Here is a 14,176-nt window from a genome sequence, read left to right as displayed (position 1 = left end):
TCGATATGGAAGTGAAAGTGTTCAGTGAACGTGCGTCATTTCTGCACATTCGTGATGCATTCAAAGACCCACAGACATGTGGGTCCGAATGACGGTTCACACCCTCGGGTTCTCTCGTATTCCTACACTATATCATAAGGCTTAAATGATAACTTCACTCACATGACCAGTGAGAGTAACTGATTCATTCAGGTTATCTGCGACTACTTTTGCAAGTGTTAGCTTTTACTATTCAAACATCATCTAACTGTCACGTTTTATGTTTTGATTATTCTTGTTTTCAGGTTTCCATCATGTTTTTCCCCTGCCACTTAGTTTCACTCTAGTCACATGTTTTCTGTTCCACAGCTGCACTTCGTCACTAATCACCTCCCAACACTATATATTTTCCAGATTTCCATCAGTCATTGCGAAATCCTCACTTACCTTCCTTGTTCATGCCACCTATGCTAAGTCTGGTTTTTGGGTTACATGCTGCCATTCCGACACTTCATTTTTTATCAAACGTCCCGTCATTCCGACACTTTTTTCCTCCTATGGTCGGAATGGCGGTATGTTTTTTTATTTTTAACATACCGCCATTCCGACAGTTCCTTTTAATAGCCTATTTTTTTACCCAAAACATTTTGCACTAATGATATGCCGGCGCAAATACGCCCTAAAGTTTGGCGCACAAACTCTGCACATACAGAGGCCACAGCCTCGCAAACAAACTTTAATAATCTATTATCAAAATCCCCTGAAATTTCAAATATAAAAATACAGATATTAATGTAACTCTGGCTAGACTGAAACTGATTAAGCAGAAATACAGTGTCAGTGAGCTGTCAGGCAGCCAGCTGGAGCGGAGCTCTCCACAGAGCCCATGCGTCTCTTGCCCGCTGTCATCATATGCAAAAGTAATAATTGCAATTACAGATATCACGGCTACTGCACAGGACACAGTTGCCAATAGGAGAGGAGAGAAATGACAGCATAGAACGTATAAAACACAACAAAATGCTGTAAAAACGTTTATTCATGTAATTCACGTGATTTATGAATACTTATGGGAGGCGCGGATGGGCTTTGCGCATTTGGCACAAACACACAGCCGTTGCGCAAGGCTTTATACAGCCTGTTGATATCTTAAGGACCTAACTGGTCACACCTGGGAGTAAATGTCATGTAGAGATTGTTTTTACATGACATTACAGCTGAACATATAGCTTTCATCCACAAACCAACGTGGGAGAGCCCGAAGACGCATGTGCCAGACGCACATAGGCATGAGTAAAACCGATTTTGACCACTTCATGCTGTTTATTTGCTTTCTTTTAGTTAACTTTCGTTTCTTTTGGATTCTTGTGCGTGTTATGGAGCCGTTTCGGTCCATGTTTATAAGCCTTTTTTTTCCTGGATTAAATTTTCGGAAGTTGAAACAAGTGGCATTGAGTGTGTGATTAAAAACCACCGCGGACTGCTTCTCCTCCTCCAGTTGCCGAGACTTTGTGTCTTTAATAACGCTTATCTGTAAACATGTGTTAAACATATAAATTGCATGAACAGAAAGAAGGGACTCGCCTGTTGAGTAACGCACATTTCCTTATACGGAAAGCCTTGTCGGAATGGTGGGACGTTTGCGTGTCGGAATAGCGGGATGTCGGAATAGCGGGATGTCGGAATGGCGGGATTTCGGAATGGGTGTTGCCACCCAACACACCCATGTGTCTGCAATTACACGAGTGGATATAAAACCATGCCATGCATACCATTAAAAACAATGGCTGCTTTAGCGGAATTGGAAGACATTGTAAATGTTGCAATTGGAAGAGAGTGTGTGTTCAGAGACTGAGAGGATTTGCTGGCACATGATGACAACTGGCTCATCAGCTGTTTTGAATCCTCCTGGAACTGTGTGCAGAGCTGCTGCCGGCGTTGGAGCGCAACACAGCGAGGAGCCATGCGCTGTTTGTGCCACAGGTGATGTGCACACTGGGGTTTAAGCAACCGGGGCATTCCAGAGGGAGCTGGCCAACCGATTGGGACTGTGCCAGTCAACCCTGAACTGAGACATGCCAGCTGTGTGGGACGGAATTATCTGCATCTCAGCCAGTATATAAAATTCCCACAATGCAGTGGCCAACATTGAAGCGCAATTTGAAGTGAGAGCCGGTTTTCCTAATGTAATCAGAGCAATCGACTGCATACACAGTGCTATAAAAGCACAATCACATGATGAATTTGTATATCAACAGGAAACATTTTCATTCCATCAATGTACAGATCGTATGCGATGTGCAAATGCTTTGTGGAGGTGGCCTGGTTCAACGCACGATTCATACATTCAGTAACAGCATTGTTGGGAACAGACTACAAGGTGCCACTTTGCGCAATGGGTGGCCTCTTGGTGAGTAACTTTATTTGTGTAATTGTTCTAATATTATTCCCCATGACGTGCATTGAGCGTGTGCGCCCCCCAATTTCTATCCCGTCTTCCCAGCATCATAGTTGGTGGTTAAAGTTAGTAACTTGCTGTTTTTTACTGGTTAACAGATATTTCTAACAAGCCCTTGATCGTCTCTGTGTGCAAATGTTAATAACCTGTGTGTAAAGTGTAAAATGTCTTCATCAGCCTCACCTTTTCCCAGGCGCACTTCTGCACTAGTTACTGTATGAACACAGTTGTTGTGAGTTACACAAATATAGGTATTTACCTTGGGGGTAATCAGAGTCACCCACACTCCTGAGAGAGCAGTGTCACCCATAGCTGTGCCGATTGTCTGTTCAAACAGCCTCCCCCGCATGTTTTAGCCACACTTCTGCAGTGGGCAGCCAGTCTCCGCTTCAAAACCACCGTAATATCGGACCACTTCTTATTCACCTCTGCTTGTGTACGCTTCTCAGTCCCCACACCATTAAAGGCCTCGCTCACGCTCTCCCACCCACTCCTCTTACTTTTGCTGCTTATATCTTAGGACAGCGTGCCAAAGAGCACATTTTTGCGGGCCTCCACTTCAGAAAGTAACACCTCCATCTCACTTTCCATTAAGTTCTTCTTTTTTTCCGTCTCACTCATTCTTTTTTTCTTTATTTTCTGATCGTGCAGAGAGAGGAATCGCAGGTACAGGGCTCATTTAAATATGATTTGCATATCTATGTAGGGGCGTGGACAGGGAGGAGTCGGGTACTCCCACATGTGCGCTCAATTCCACGTTGATTGGGATGTACAAACGAAATGTGCTTGGATTCATGCGTCCGCACAGATTCATACATCCGGATATTTTTGTACGTTGGAGGGCATTTTGGTTTGAGCGTACGCCATGTTTCAGTAGGAAATCCACACAAGTCTTTGTACACGAGACCCCAGATTAATTTTGCTGAATTATGTTTGTGGAAACCCAGCGGCAATGATCCAGGATGTCTCTGGTGAGTCCTCCTTTATCACAAAATAAACTTCTTTTGAGGTTTGAGGCGGGAAATTTTATTTTTCTTTCCAGGATGGCCTGTCACTATCCGTGCTCCATCCCAGACAATCGCTCGAAGGCTCTCACCTCTGACACCAAATTGTCGTGGAAGTTTTTCCTTCAGGGCCGTAAGCAGGGCCCAAAAAATACTGAGGTCATGAGTCAGAACTTCTAGTCGGATTCAGGTGCATGCTCCCCTGGAAATGTTTTTCATTCCGTTATTTAAATCTGGCCATTTTCAGAGTCTTAAAGGAACAAAAACAACATCATCATGACTTTTAGGTTTATTTGTTTTGTTTGTTATCAGAGAACATCAGCCTCATCCTACATGATTTCCAAATGAGTTACAATGTAAAACTGGAGAATGAATTTCATCAAGTCATGGATTAGGAATAAAAAGGAATGAACTGTCCTGGGACAGAAGGATAATATATACAAATGCTTCATATTTCCTTCAGTGTTTAAAATAGCCCTATTACACTATCATGTTGGTGACAGTGCCTTATCTGTTCTCTCTTGTTAAGGAAAACCAGCTTTTGAACACATTTCTATTATAATCTTACACAATACTTCAATTATCATGCATTATACATCTGACTTTTAAAACATATACAGGTCTGGCATAGTCTCTTCCTTTTATAGCACCTGCTCCCCCTCTATCACTGCTCCTCTTCTTGCTGCTTGGCCCAAAGATGAGCTTGGTTTGGCTCAGCCTTTTCCTCTCTATCCTGTTTTCCCTTTAGTGAAGAATATAAAAAACTGGACTATCTCACTCACCTGCACCTTAATGCTAACGTCAATAATATTGTTAATATTGTACATTTTTACATTTGTATTTTAATACTCTACACTTTTACTGAAGCATTTTTCTTAGTTTCTTATTTTGTGTGGAATTATTGTGCCAAGGTTTTTTTATTCTACATATTTATATTTAAATTCTTATCCTTAATTCTTGGTGGCAGGTAAAAAGAAAATTTCACTGCACATTGTACTATGTATGATTATGTATTTGACAAATAAAACTCTTGAATCTTGACTCTATGAACACAGTCAAATACTAAACTGATAGAAATTAAAACAATAAGCCTTTTCAACATCATGTTTTCAGATGTCAGAAATCTTTTTAAAAAAAACCTTGAGGACGGTGCAGAGCTTTTGAAATTTGAGGTAAAAATGGGCATTCTGAGGCTTTTTGAAGGAACATTATGGTGACTCATGTAGTAAGGGCAAGTTACCACAGAAAGTTATTAATTATTATTATTATTTTGAAAATTAACCATGTTTTATTTTGTTTCTGCGCACGACTTCCTGTCCCACACATCTGCTCTGTGCCGTGTTGCTGCGTTGTGCTCCGGCAGAAATATAGAACAGGTTCAACATCCAACACTGAGAAATCAACACTGAATAAACGTTTAATTTTCAATCGAAGACGTCGCTGACATTTCAAAATGAATGTTGACTCAACCGGTGGAAATTGATTGACGACCGGTACTAACAGAGTTAACCAAAATTAAACTTTGATTCATGTTTCCTTGCTATCTGAGTAGTTCGCTGGGCTTTAATAAAAATATCTCCACATTAAAATGCTTTTTTTTCCTCAGTCATCTACCACTTAAACTGCTCTCCACCTACATGTTTAGCTTGATGTGCTCCTCTTCCAGTGACTGGTGAGACTGACTGACTCACTAACGGTAGCGGTAACATCAAAGTCCGACTTGTGTGTGTTAGTTACCATAGCGACAGTGCATGTTGTTGATGACGCGCAGCACGTATGCCCAAACTGAGCCACTCTTTTATTAAAAAAGTCGCGCTGCGCTTGGCTTTTCAAATATAAATCACCACAATTTAAGAACAAATAAATAAATACCAAGGACACGACCTCGGTGTCCTCTATGGTAGTTACGGCCTTGTTTTCCTTCCTATTACTTCTGGTGAAGAATGAAATATTGAGACTTCTTTTGCTGGCAATAAGTTTTATTTTCTCTGGAGTGAAAAAGTCAGTCAGCACCTTTAGCGCAGTGAAGAAAGACTTCGAACAATGGGGAGACTCAAATATTTGTACCCGAGGAATTTGTGCCTCAGGAGGCAAGGAAAGGTTTGGTCTTTGGTCTTTGGGTGCCTTTTGTTTGACCATCACCTTACCACACACAAGCACATACACACACACAAACATTATCATTTCATATGAAACACCAAAGGCAGTTTATTCTTTTTCTCTGGACATGGGGCAAAGTCCATGTCATACAAGACCCACAAGACTATTTTATGGAGTGCATTTGATTTTTTTTTTTTAAAAATGCATAACATTTTTTCCTCAGAATAATTAGAATATATATATATATATATACACACACTATATTGCCAAAAGTATTCACCCATCCATCATCTGCCGCTTATCCGGGGGTCGCGGGGGCAGCAGCTTGAGCAGAGAAACCCAGACGTCCCTGTCCCCGGCCACTTCCTCCAGCTCTTCCAGGGGGACCCCGAGGCGTTCCCAGGCCAGCCGAGAGACGTGTCCTGGGTCTTCCCCGGGGTCTCCTCCCAGTGGGACGGGCCCAGAACACCTCCCCAGGGAGGCGTCCAGGGGGCATCCTAACCAGATGCCCGAGCCACCTCATCTGACTCCTCTCAATGCAGAGGAGCAGCGGTTCTACTCCGAGCCCCTCCCGGATGACTGAGCTTCTCACCCTATCTCTAAGGGAGGCCCAGACACCCTGCGGAGGAAGCCCATTTCGGCCGCTTGTATTCGCGATCTTGTTCTTTCGGTCACTTCCCACAACTCGTGACCATAGGAGAGGATGGGAACGTAGATTGACCAGTAAGTAGAGAGCTTTGCCTTCTGGCTCAGCTCCTTCTTCACAACGACGGGTCGGTGCAGAGCAACATGCAGACGCCGCACCGATCCGCCGTCAATCTCCCGCTCCATTCGTCCCTCACTGTGAACAAGACCCCGAGATACTTGAACTCCTCCACTTGGGGAAGGATCTCATTCCCGACCCGGAGAGAGCATTCCACCCTTTTCCGGCTGAGAACCATAGTCTCGGATTTGGAGGCGCTGATTCTCATCCCAGCCGCTTCACACTCGGCTGTGAATCGCTCCAGTGAGAGCTGAAGGTCACGGCCTGACGACGCTAACAGAACCACATCATCCGCAAAAAGCAGAGACACGATTCTGAGGTCGCCAAATCGGACTCCCTCAACGCCCTGGCTCCGCCTAGAAATTCTGTCCATAAAAGTTAGGAACAGAATAGGTGACAAAGGGCAGCCCTGACGGAGTCCAACTCTCACCGGAAACGTATCCGACTTACTGCCGGCAATGCGGACCAAACTCTGGCACCGGTCATACAGAGACCGAACGGCCCCTATCAAGGGGCCCGGCACTCCATATTCCCAGAGCACCCCCCACAGGACTCCCCGAGGACACGGTCCGATCAGCTGCCTCGGCAATGGAGTCACGGAACATGGCCCATTCGGACTCAATGTCCCCCACCTCCCCCAGGATATGGTTGAAGCTCTGCCGGAGGTGGGAGTTAAAGCTCCTCCTGACGGGGGATTCTGACAAACGCTCCCAGCAGACCCTCACAATACGTTTGGGCCTGCCAGGTCTGATCGGCATCCTCCCCCACCAGCAGAGCCAACTCACCACCAGGTGGTGATCAGTTGACTGCTCCGCACCTCTCTTCACCCGAGTGTCCAGGACATACGGCCGCAAGTCCGATGATGCAACCACAAAGTCGATCATCGAACTGCGGCCAAGGGTGTCCTGGTGCCAAGTGCACATATGGACACCCTTATGCCTGAACATGGTGTTCGTTATGGACAATCCATGACGTCCAGAAGTCCAACAATATAACACCACTCTGATTCAGATCGGGGGGGCCGTTCCTCCCAATCACACCCCTCCAGGTCTCACTGTCATTGCCCACGTGAGCATTGAAGTCTAGCAGAACGAGGGAGTCTCCGGCAGGAGCATTCTCCAGTGCCTCCCCCAGGGACTCTAAAAAGGGTGGGCACTCTGAACTGTTGTTTGGCGCATAGGCACAAACAACAGTCAGGACCCGTCCCCCCACCCGAAGCGGAGGGAGGCTACCCTCTCGTTCACCGGGGTAAACCCCAATGTACTGGCACACAGCCGGGGGGCAATAAGTATGCCCACACCTGCTCTGCGCCTCTCACCACAGGCAACTCCAGAGTGGAAGAGAGTCCAACCCCTCTCAAGAGGACTGGTTCCAGAGCCCAAGCCGTGCATCGAGGTGAGTCCGATTATATTTAGCCGAAACGCTCAGCCTCGCACACCAGCTCTGGCTCCTTCCCCAACAGAGAGGTGACATTCCACGTCCCAAGAGCTAGCTTCAGTAGCCGAGGATCAGACTGCCAAGGCCTCCGCCTTCGGCTGCTACCCAGCTCACATAGCACCCGACCCCCTTGGCCCCTCCCATGGGTGGTGAGCCCGTCGGAACTATTCACCCACCAAATATTTTAATTAAATGTCTCAATCACTTCCATAGCCACAGGTGTATAAATTCAAGCACCTCGGCATGCAGACTGCTTCTACAAACCTCTGTGAAAGAATGGCTCGCTCTCAGGAGCTCAGTGGATTCCAGCGTGGTTCCGTGATAGGATGCCACCTGTGCAACAAGTCCAGTCGTGAAATTTCCTCGCTACTAAATTATCCACAGTCAGCTGTCAGTGGTATTATGACAAAATGGAAGCGATTTGGAACAACAGCAACTTAGCCACGAAGTGCTAAGCCATGTAAAATGACAGATTGGGGTCAGCGGATGCTGAGGCACATAGTGGCACAGAGGTCTCCAATTTTCTGCAGTTAATCGCTACAGACCCCCAAACTTCATGTGGCCTTCAGATGAGCTCAAGAACAGTTCCTAGAGGGATTCATGGAATGGGTTTCCATGACCGAGCAGCTGCATCCAAGTCATATATCACCAAGTCAGATGCAGATGTGTAAAGCACGCCGCCACCAGACTCTAGAGCAATGGAGACGTGTTCTCTGGAGTGACGAATCACGTTTCTCCATCTGGCAATCTGATGAGTCTGGGTTTGGCAGTTCCCAGGAGAATGATAGAATAAAAAAATTCCCATAAACACACTCCTCAACCTCGCCCAGAAGAGTTAAAGCTATTATAGCTGCAAAGGCTGGGTCAACGTCGTATTAAACCCTATGGATTAAGAATGGGTTGTCACTTAAGTTCATATGCGTGTAAAAGCAGATGAGTGAATTATTTTGGCAATATAGTGTATATCTATGTATATATCTGCATAGAGCCTTAGAGAGCCTATAGGGTGTAATACTACTAGTATACTGCTAGTGAATTAACTAAAAGTTCAAATAAAAAACAAACATTACAGTAACAAGCCACAGGTTTATCGTGTGCCAGATGGTTCTCCAGCATTTGTTTAGTTAGAATGTGCACTAAACTCAAATAGTTTGCTCATATTGTGTACCTTCCTAAATAGGGATGTGTTGATCAAACTTTCCTAACCTGACAAGCACAAAACCTGGTGCGGGTGCAAATGGTTCGCCTGGTCTGAACAATCAGGTCAGCTTCTGCTCTGCAAAATGTACATCCAGATTATACACACAGAGGCTAAAGCGAGGTTGGCTGCACAAAAAGGGTCCATATGAGAGCAAATATGACACAGTAACACAGAGCAGTGGAACTCTTTTGCTTTCCTAATAATTATACCATCCACAGAAAGTCTGCCTGCACACTGAGGTGGTCACATGGTGCATTTTATTGTATGTCATTTGAAGAAGTGATGCTTCTCTGATTAAAATGTTCACTTTTCCCACTGTTTTACTATTCACACAAATTACATGTACTCTTATGGCATCTTAAAAGATTGTAACACCTCTTGTTCTAGGACTGCCTTCTTTCACCTTCGTAATATTGCCAAAATTAGGAACATCTTGTCTCAGAGTGATGCATAAAAACTGCTCCATCCATTTGTTACTTGCAGATTGGACGACTATAATTCTTTATTACTCTCTATGTACATATGACATCATTGTTGTCATTAACTTGTGTTTCTCTCTCTCAGGAGGTATCCCTGGCCTGGTGTTATGGTGCTGGTTGTCCCCTCCTTCCTGTCCTCTTAACCCCCAGCTGGTTGAGGCAGATGGCCGCCCCTCCCGGCTCCCAGTTTTGGTTCTGATGGAGGTTTCTTCCTGTGAAAAGGGAGTTTTTCTTTCCACAGTCGCCTTGTGCACGCTCAGGATGGGGGATTGGATAAAAGAGAAGTTTCAATGCAAACTTTTGGTTTCCTTACTTTTTTTTTCTTTTTTTATATAAATTGGCTCTGTATGAATTGCACTAATTTGGATTTTAATTAAATTGATCTGATTGGATTATGATAGCATTGCAATGACTTGGATTGTAATGAACTTAATTTAGCTCTATCTTTGAAGTACCTTTAGATGACATTCATTATGATTTGGTGCTATATAAATAAAACTGAACTGAAATGGATAGTCCAATGTCAGCTAAGATCTGCTTCTCCCATTCAACCCTCTGAAAGATAAGAGGGGAAAGCAGATCGATGGATGAATGGTTGGGTGAATAGTTTGTCAGTGCACAGCAGATTTTCTTCAAATGGATTTGTAGATTTCATGACTCAATTTAACAACTTTAAAGCACAAACCTTGTAATGTTTTTTCATGCATTTCAGTTAAACTTAAATGTCCAGTATCACAGCTAGTGGCTCGGTGGTGTTAAAGCTGAATCCAACCAGGTGGGTGAAATGAAAGAGATGAAAGCAAATGTTTGATGAAAGGGCCACAACATGGATGCTGCAGAGTAGCTGGCACAGCCCAGTGTAACAGAAGACTGAACCTCATCCTGGTACCACATACATCCACCATGGCTGAAGAAAGCTCAGCAATATCAAAACACAGAACCAATAGATGTCAGATCTCACTCTCATACGTATGCATGTAGGTCTTGAGAGAGAGGATTTCAGCATAGCTCCGAGTGGTTCTGCGATACAGGTCCAGGCCTGTCAGGATCTCCACGTCTCTGACCCGAGCTGTGTGCATCTTCATCAGATCCTCCACCCAGCGAGACTCATCCTCTGAGCTCTGTAGGAGACAGTGAGGACATAGACAGTTAGCCTGGGCTCTCACTTCGCTGCTCTTACTTTAAATGTTATGAGATCATGTACAGTAGGTGGAATATAGTACAAAACTAAATTTTCACTAAATTTACCTCAATATTTTCCATTCTCTGCTCTTTATACTTCTCATCCCCTACATTTCAGAGGGAGACATTGAGCTTTTTACCCCAGTGTTTATGTGACAGCTGCTATCATAAATTACAGATTTTACACAAACAGTCTTATAATGTCTGTAGTGTAACATCAACCATTACACTGCACATATAGAGATTCCTTTGGATTATTATTATTATTGGAGTATTTCACAGAGTGTTGAACCCTTCCTCATCTTTACCTTTGAAAGATTCAAGCTCTCTGGGGTGTCATTTGTGGCATGTGTCTGAAAGAAGATTGCTGATCTCAGTTGTGATATGAGTTTATGTGACCTTCCACCATAATTAACAGCAGATTTAATTATAGAACAAATTTATCTGATACATCGCTATCTTGTTCCTTGATTTTTTGAAGATTTTCCTCCTGTCTACAGTTTTCATCCTGTGCATCATCCTCACATGCACAGCTCAACTATTCAGTGGTGCTCTGTAATTACATTATTTCAGTCAAGTCAACACTCAGGTGCATTCCTCAAACTGTCAGCACGTCCAAAATGCTAAAAAGCATTGTTTTTCCCAGTATAAAGGGAGTCAATTATTTTGACATGGAGGTGCACATGTGGCTACTGGTGATATGCATTATCTATGCTTGTCCTGAATCAGAAAATAAAAACCAGTTCAGACACTTTGTGCTTTGGCTGTGACAACAACTAGGACACAGAGCAGCATCACAGCAGAAGTCAGGACTGATGAGAACGTCTGCTGCTTCAGATAATATTATTCGGGAAGATTGGCGAATGACTTTTAGAGCTCAAGTTTTTAACTATATTCACACATAATTCTTTTAAAACTAGGGTTCTCATGTATATTTATTGTGGAAGAAAATAGTCCTCAGTAATTACGATACACTCAGAAACATGATGCTGCTTACATTGCAAGTCTCGTCGTTGTTGGGCCTGTGTGGCAGGATGAAAGCGGCACTGCTGAGCGGACCACTGCACGAGTCTGCAGCCTGTGTGAAGTCTAAGCAGCTGGTGAGGACCACAAAGTAGTGTGAGGGGATGGGGATTGCGTCGCTCACATATCTGCAACAAAGATCAAAGAAAATATGTGAACTTCAGCTTTAGCTAAAACAAACTTCCCTTCCTTTTCATGCAACATTTTTTTCCAACATCCCAAGTTAATGTGATTTAAACACAAGACAAAGTTACACTAAAAGCCCTTTTGTCTGGCTGACAACACATTGCAGCCAGTCTCAATATTCTCAATACAAAATAACTATTACAAACTAGAATATGATCTTCTTAATGATAATCTTAAAAAAAAAGGGGAACATGGTGTTAAGAAATTCTAAAAGCACCAAAAGTAACTGAAAAGAAAATTAAATTAAAAAAAGGTATTTTGTTGGTGCATGTTCTCTCTGTCTATGCACGGGTTCTCTCTGGGTACTCCAGCTTCATCCCATCACCCAAAAACGTGCAGGTCAGGTTAATTGTAACTCTAAATTGTCCCTATAGTGAGTGTGAGCGTGTGTGTGGTTGTTCGTCTCTGTGTGGCCCTGTGATGGACTGGTGACCTGTCCAGGGTGTACCCCGCCTCTCACCCAATGACAGCTGGGATAGGCTCCAGCCCCCCTGAGTTGGATTAAGAAAATGGATGGAAAGATTTTGTTGGTTGGTCAAGTCCCTCAGTTGTGCTAATCTGCCACTGTTTGATATCATTCTGTATCTCGCTGTATATCCAAAATATGTGTATGCATATATATATATAAGTGTTTTGAAGTGTTCATAAATAACAAAAGTAGGTACCCTCACACGAAATTACTCAGGATGGAGAAAAACATAAATAAACCAGTAAATGCAGGGAGATAAGCATAATATGAATTAAGGCAGAAGACCTGTTATGAATCATTTTGTCATATTAGTTCATTCTTTGCTTGTGAAAAATGTTCCAGTCGATCATTGCATGTTGCAAGTAAGGAAGTTAAAAGGTTTTATTATTATTATTATTATTTCCCACACAACATAGAAATAATTTATGCAGCTGTACTGAGACTTTACAGTGAAAGGAATAAATATTCCTACTCTTTTATCTTCTCAGTTGAGTCTCTGATTCCATTATAATCATAGTCAAATATGGGTCCAATGAGAATGTTCACTCCATTTCTCTCAGTGGCATATTTCTTCACCAGCACTCTCTGGAAGTAACCCCATATCCCTAGGGGCAGAGGGACAGACAAAGGGTTGTGAGTCTAGCAGACAAATTAAAAGTAAAAAGTATTAGACTGAATTATCATTAAAGCAGGATTTCAGTCCGTAACACTGAAGTAGCAACTTACTTTTGAATGCAGGATACATGGGTATGGTGTTTGAAATGAGGACCGCCTCATATTTTCTCTCCAAATGAGATGAAAGCTCTGTTAAGAAAGAAAAAAAGGATTAGTGACATACATAATATACTGTACTTTAGACTCCGGTCTGGCACAGTTGGACTTAATTCAGTTCAGGGTTTTTTGTTTGAAGTTTTCTACTAAGAACAATTTGCTCTGTAGAGTATTCAAATTTGAGATCAAACTCTAAATACAGATGCTTCATACTGCTAAACATAGTCAACCAGCAATCATCTGGGGTCGAGTACAAAGACTTACGCAGATTTCCTACTGAAACATGGTGTTCGCAGTACGCTCAAACCCAAGTGCCCTCCTCTGCACAGAAATATCTGGATGTATGAATCTGTGCTATACATGAACCCGAGCACATTTCCTTTGTACATCCCAATCAACGTGGAATTGAGTGCACATGTCCTCCCTGTCCACGCCAAAAAAATTTAAATGAGCCCAGCACCTGTGATTTCTCTCTCTCCACAATCAGAAAAGAAAGAAAAAAGAATGAATAAGACGGGAAAAAAGAAGAACTTCGTGGAAAGCAAGATGGAGGTGCTACTTTCTGAAGTGGAGCAAACACAAGAGGAGTGGGTGGGAGAACGCGTGCGAGGCTGTCAATGCTGAGGGGTCTGAGAAGCGTACACAAGCAGACTAGAAATTATGCTTTGAAGACAGGATAGAAATGGGGGGGCGCATAAGCTCAATGCGCGTCACGAGGAATAATATTAGGACAATTACACGGATAAAGTTACTCACCAAAAAGCCACCCATCGCGCACAGTGCCAGCTTGTAGTCTGTTCCCAACAACGCTGTGATTCAGAATGTATGAATCGTGCGTTGAACCAGGCCACCTTGCCACATTGTTGGTTAATTGCATTTGCCCATCACATATGATCTGTACATTGATCAAATGAAAATGTTTTCTATTGAAATGTACAAATTCATCATGTGATGGCGCTTTTATAGCACTGTGTGTGCAGTCGATAGCTCTGATTCCATTAGGTTCTCGCTGCAAATTGCGCTTTAATGTTGGCCTGCATTGTATGGGAATTTGATTATACCTGGCTGAGATGCGGATAATTCCATCCCACTCGGCTGGCTCGACTCAGGTTTAACTGGCACAG

The 14,176-nt window shown here is 43.4% G+C and overlaps 1 protein-coding gene across 1 annotated transcript in view; it reads right to left on the bottom strand.

Annotated features, from left to right (window-relative positions):
* Window positions 1–9,746: 9,746 nt before the first annotated feature.
* enpp2 (ectonucleotide pyrophosphatase/phosphodiesterase 2) overlaps window positions 9,747–14,176 on the bottom strand; it is a 69,365-nt gene continuing 64,935 nt past the window's right edge. The window contains exons 22-25 of the mRNA XM_072395028.1: window positions 13,008–13,085; window positions 12,754–12,886; window positions 11,601–11,754; window positions 9,747–10,542 (exon numbers count right to left, since the gene is read on the bottom strand). Of these exons, the coding sequence (XP_072251129.1) occupies window positions 10,372–10,542; window positions 11,601–11,754; window positions 12,754–12,886; window positions 13,008–13,085 (536 nt within the window). The 3' untranslated portion in view covers window positions 9,747–10,371. The remainder of the gene's footprint in view (window positions 10,543–11,600; window positions 11,755–12,753; window positions 12,887–13,007; window positions 13,086–14,176) is intronic.

This window comes from Leuresthes tenuis, unplaced genomic scaffold (assembly GCF_036924035.1).
Source record: "Leuresthes tenuis unplaced genomic scaffold, fLeuTen1.0.hap1 SCAF_10, whole genome shotgun sequence".
Lineage (NCBI taxonomy): Eukaryota > Metazoa > Chordata > Actinopteri > Atheriniformes > Atherinopsidae > Leuresthes > Leuresthes tenuis.
The sequence above is the reverse complement of the archived record's forward strand: the minus strand, read 5'-3'. Positions and strand labels throughout refer to the sequence as shown.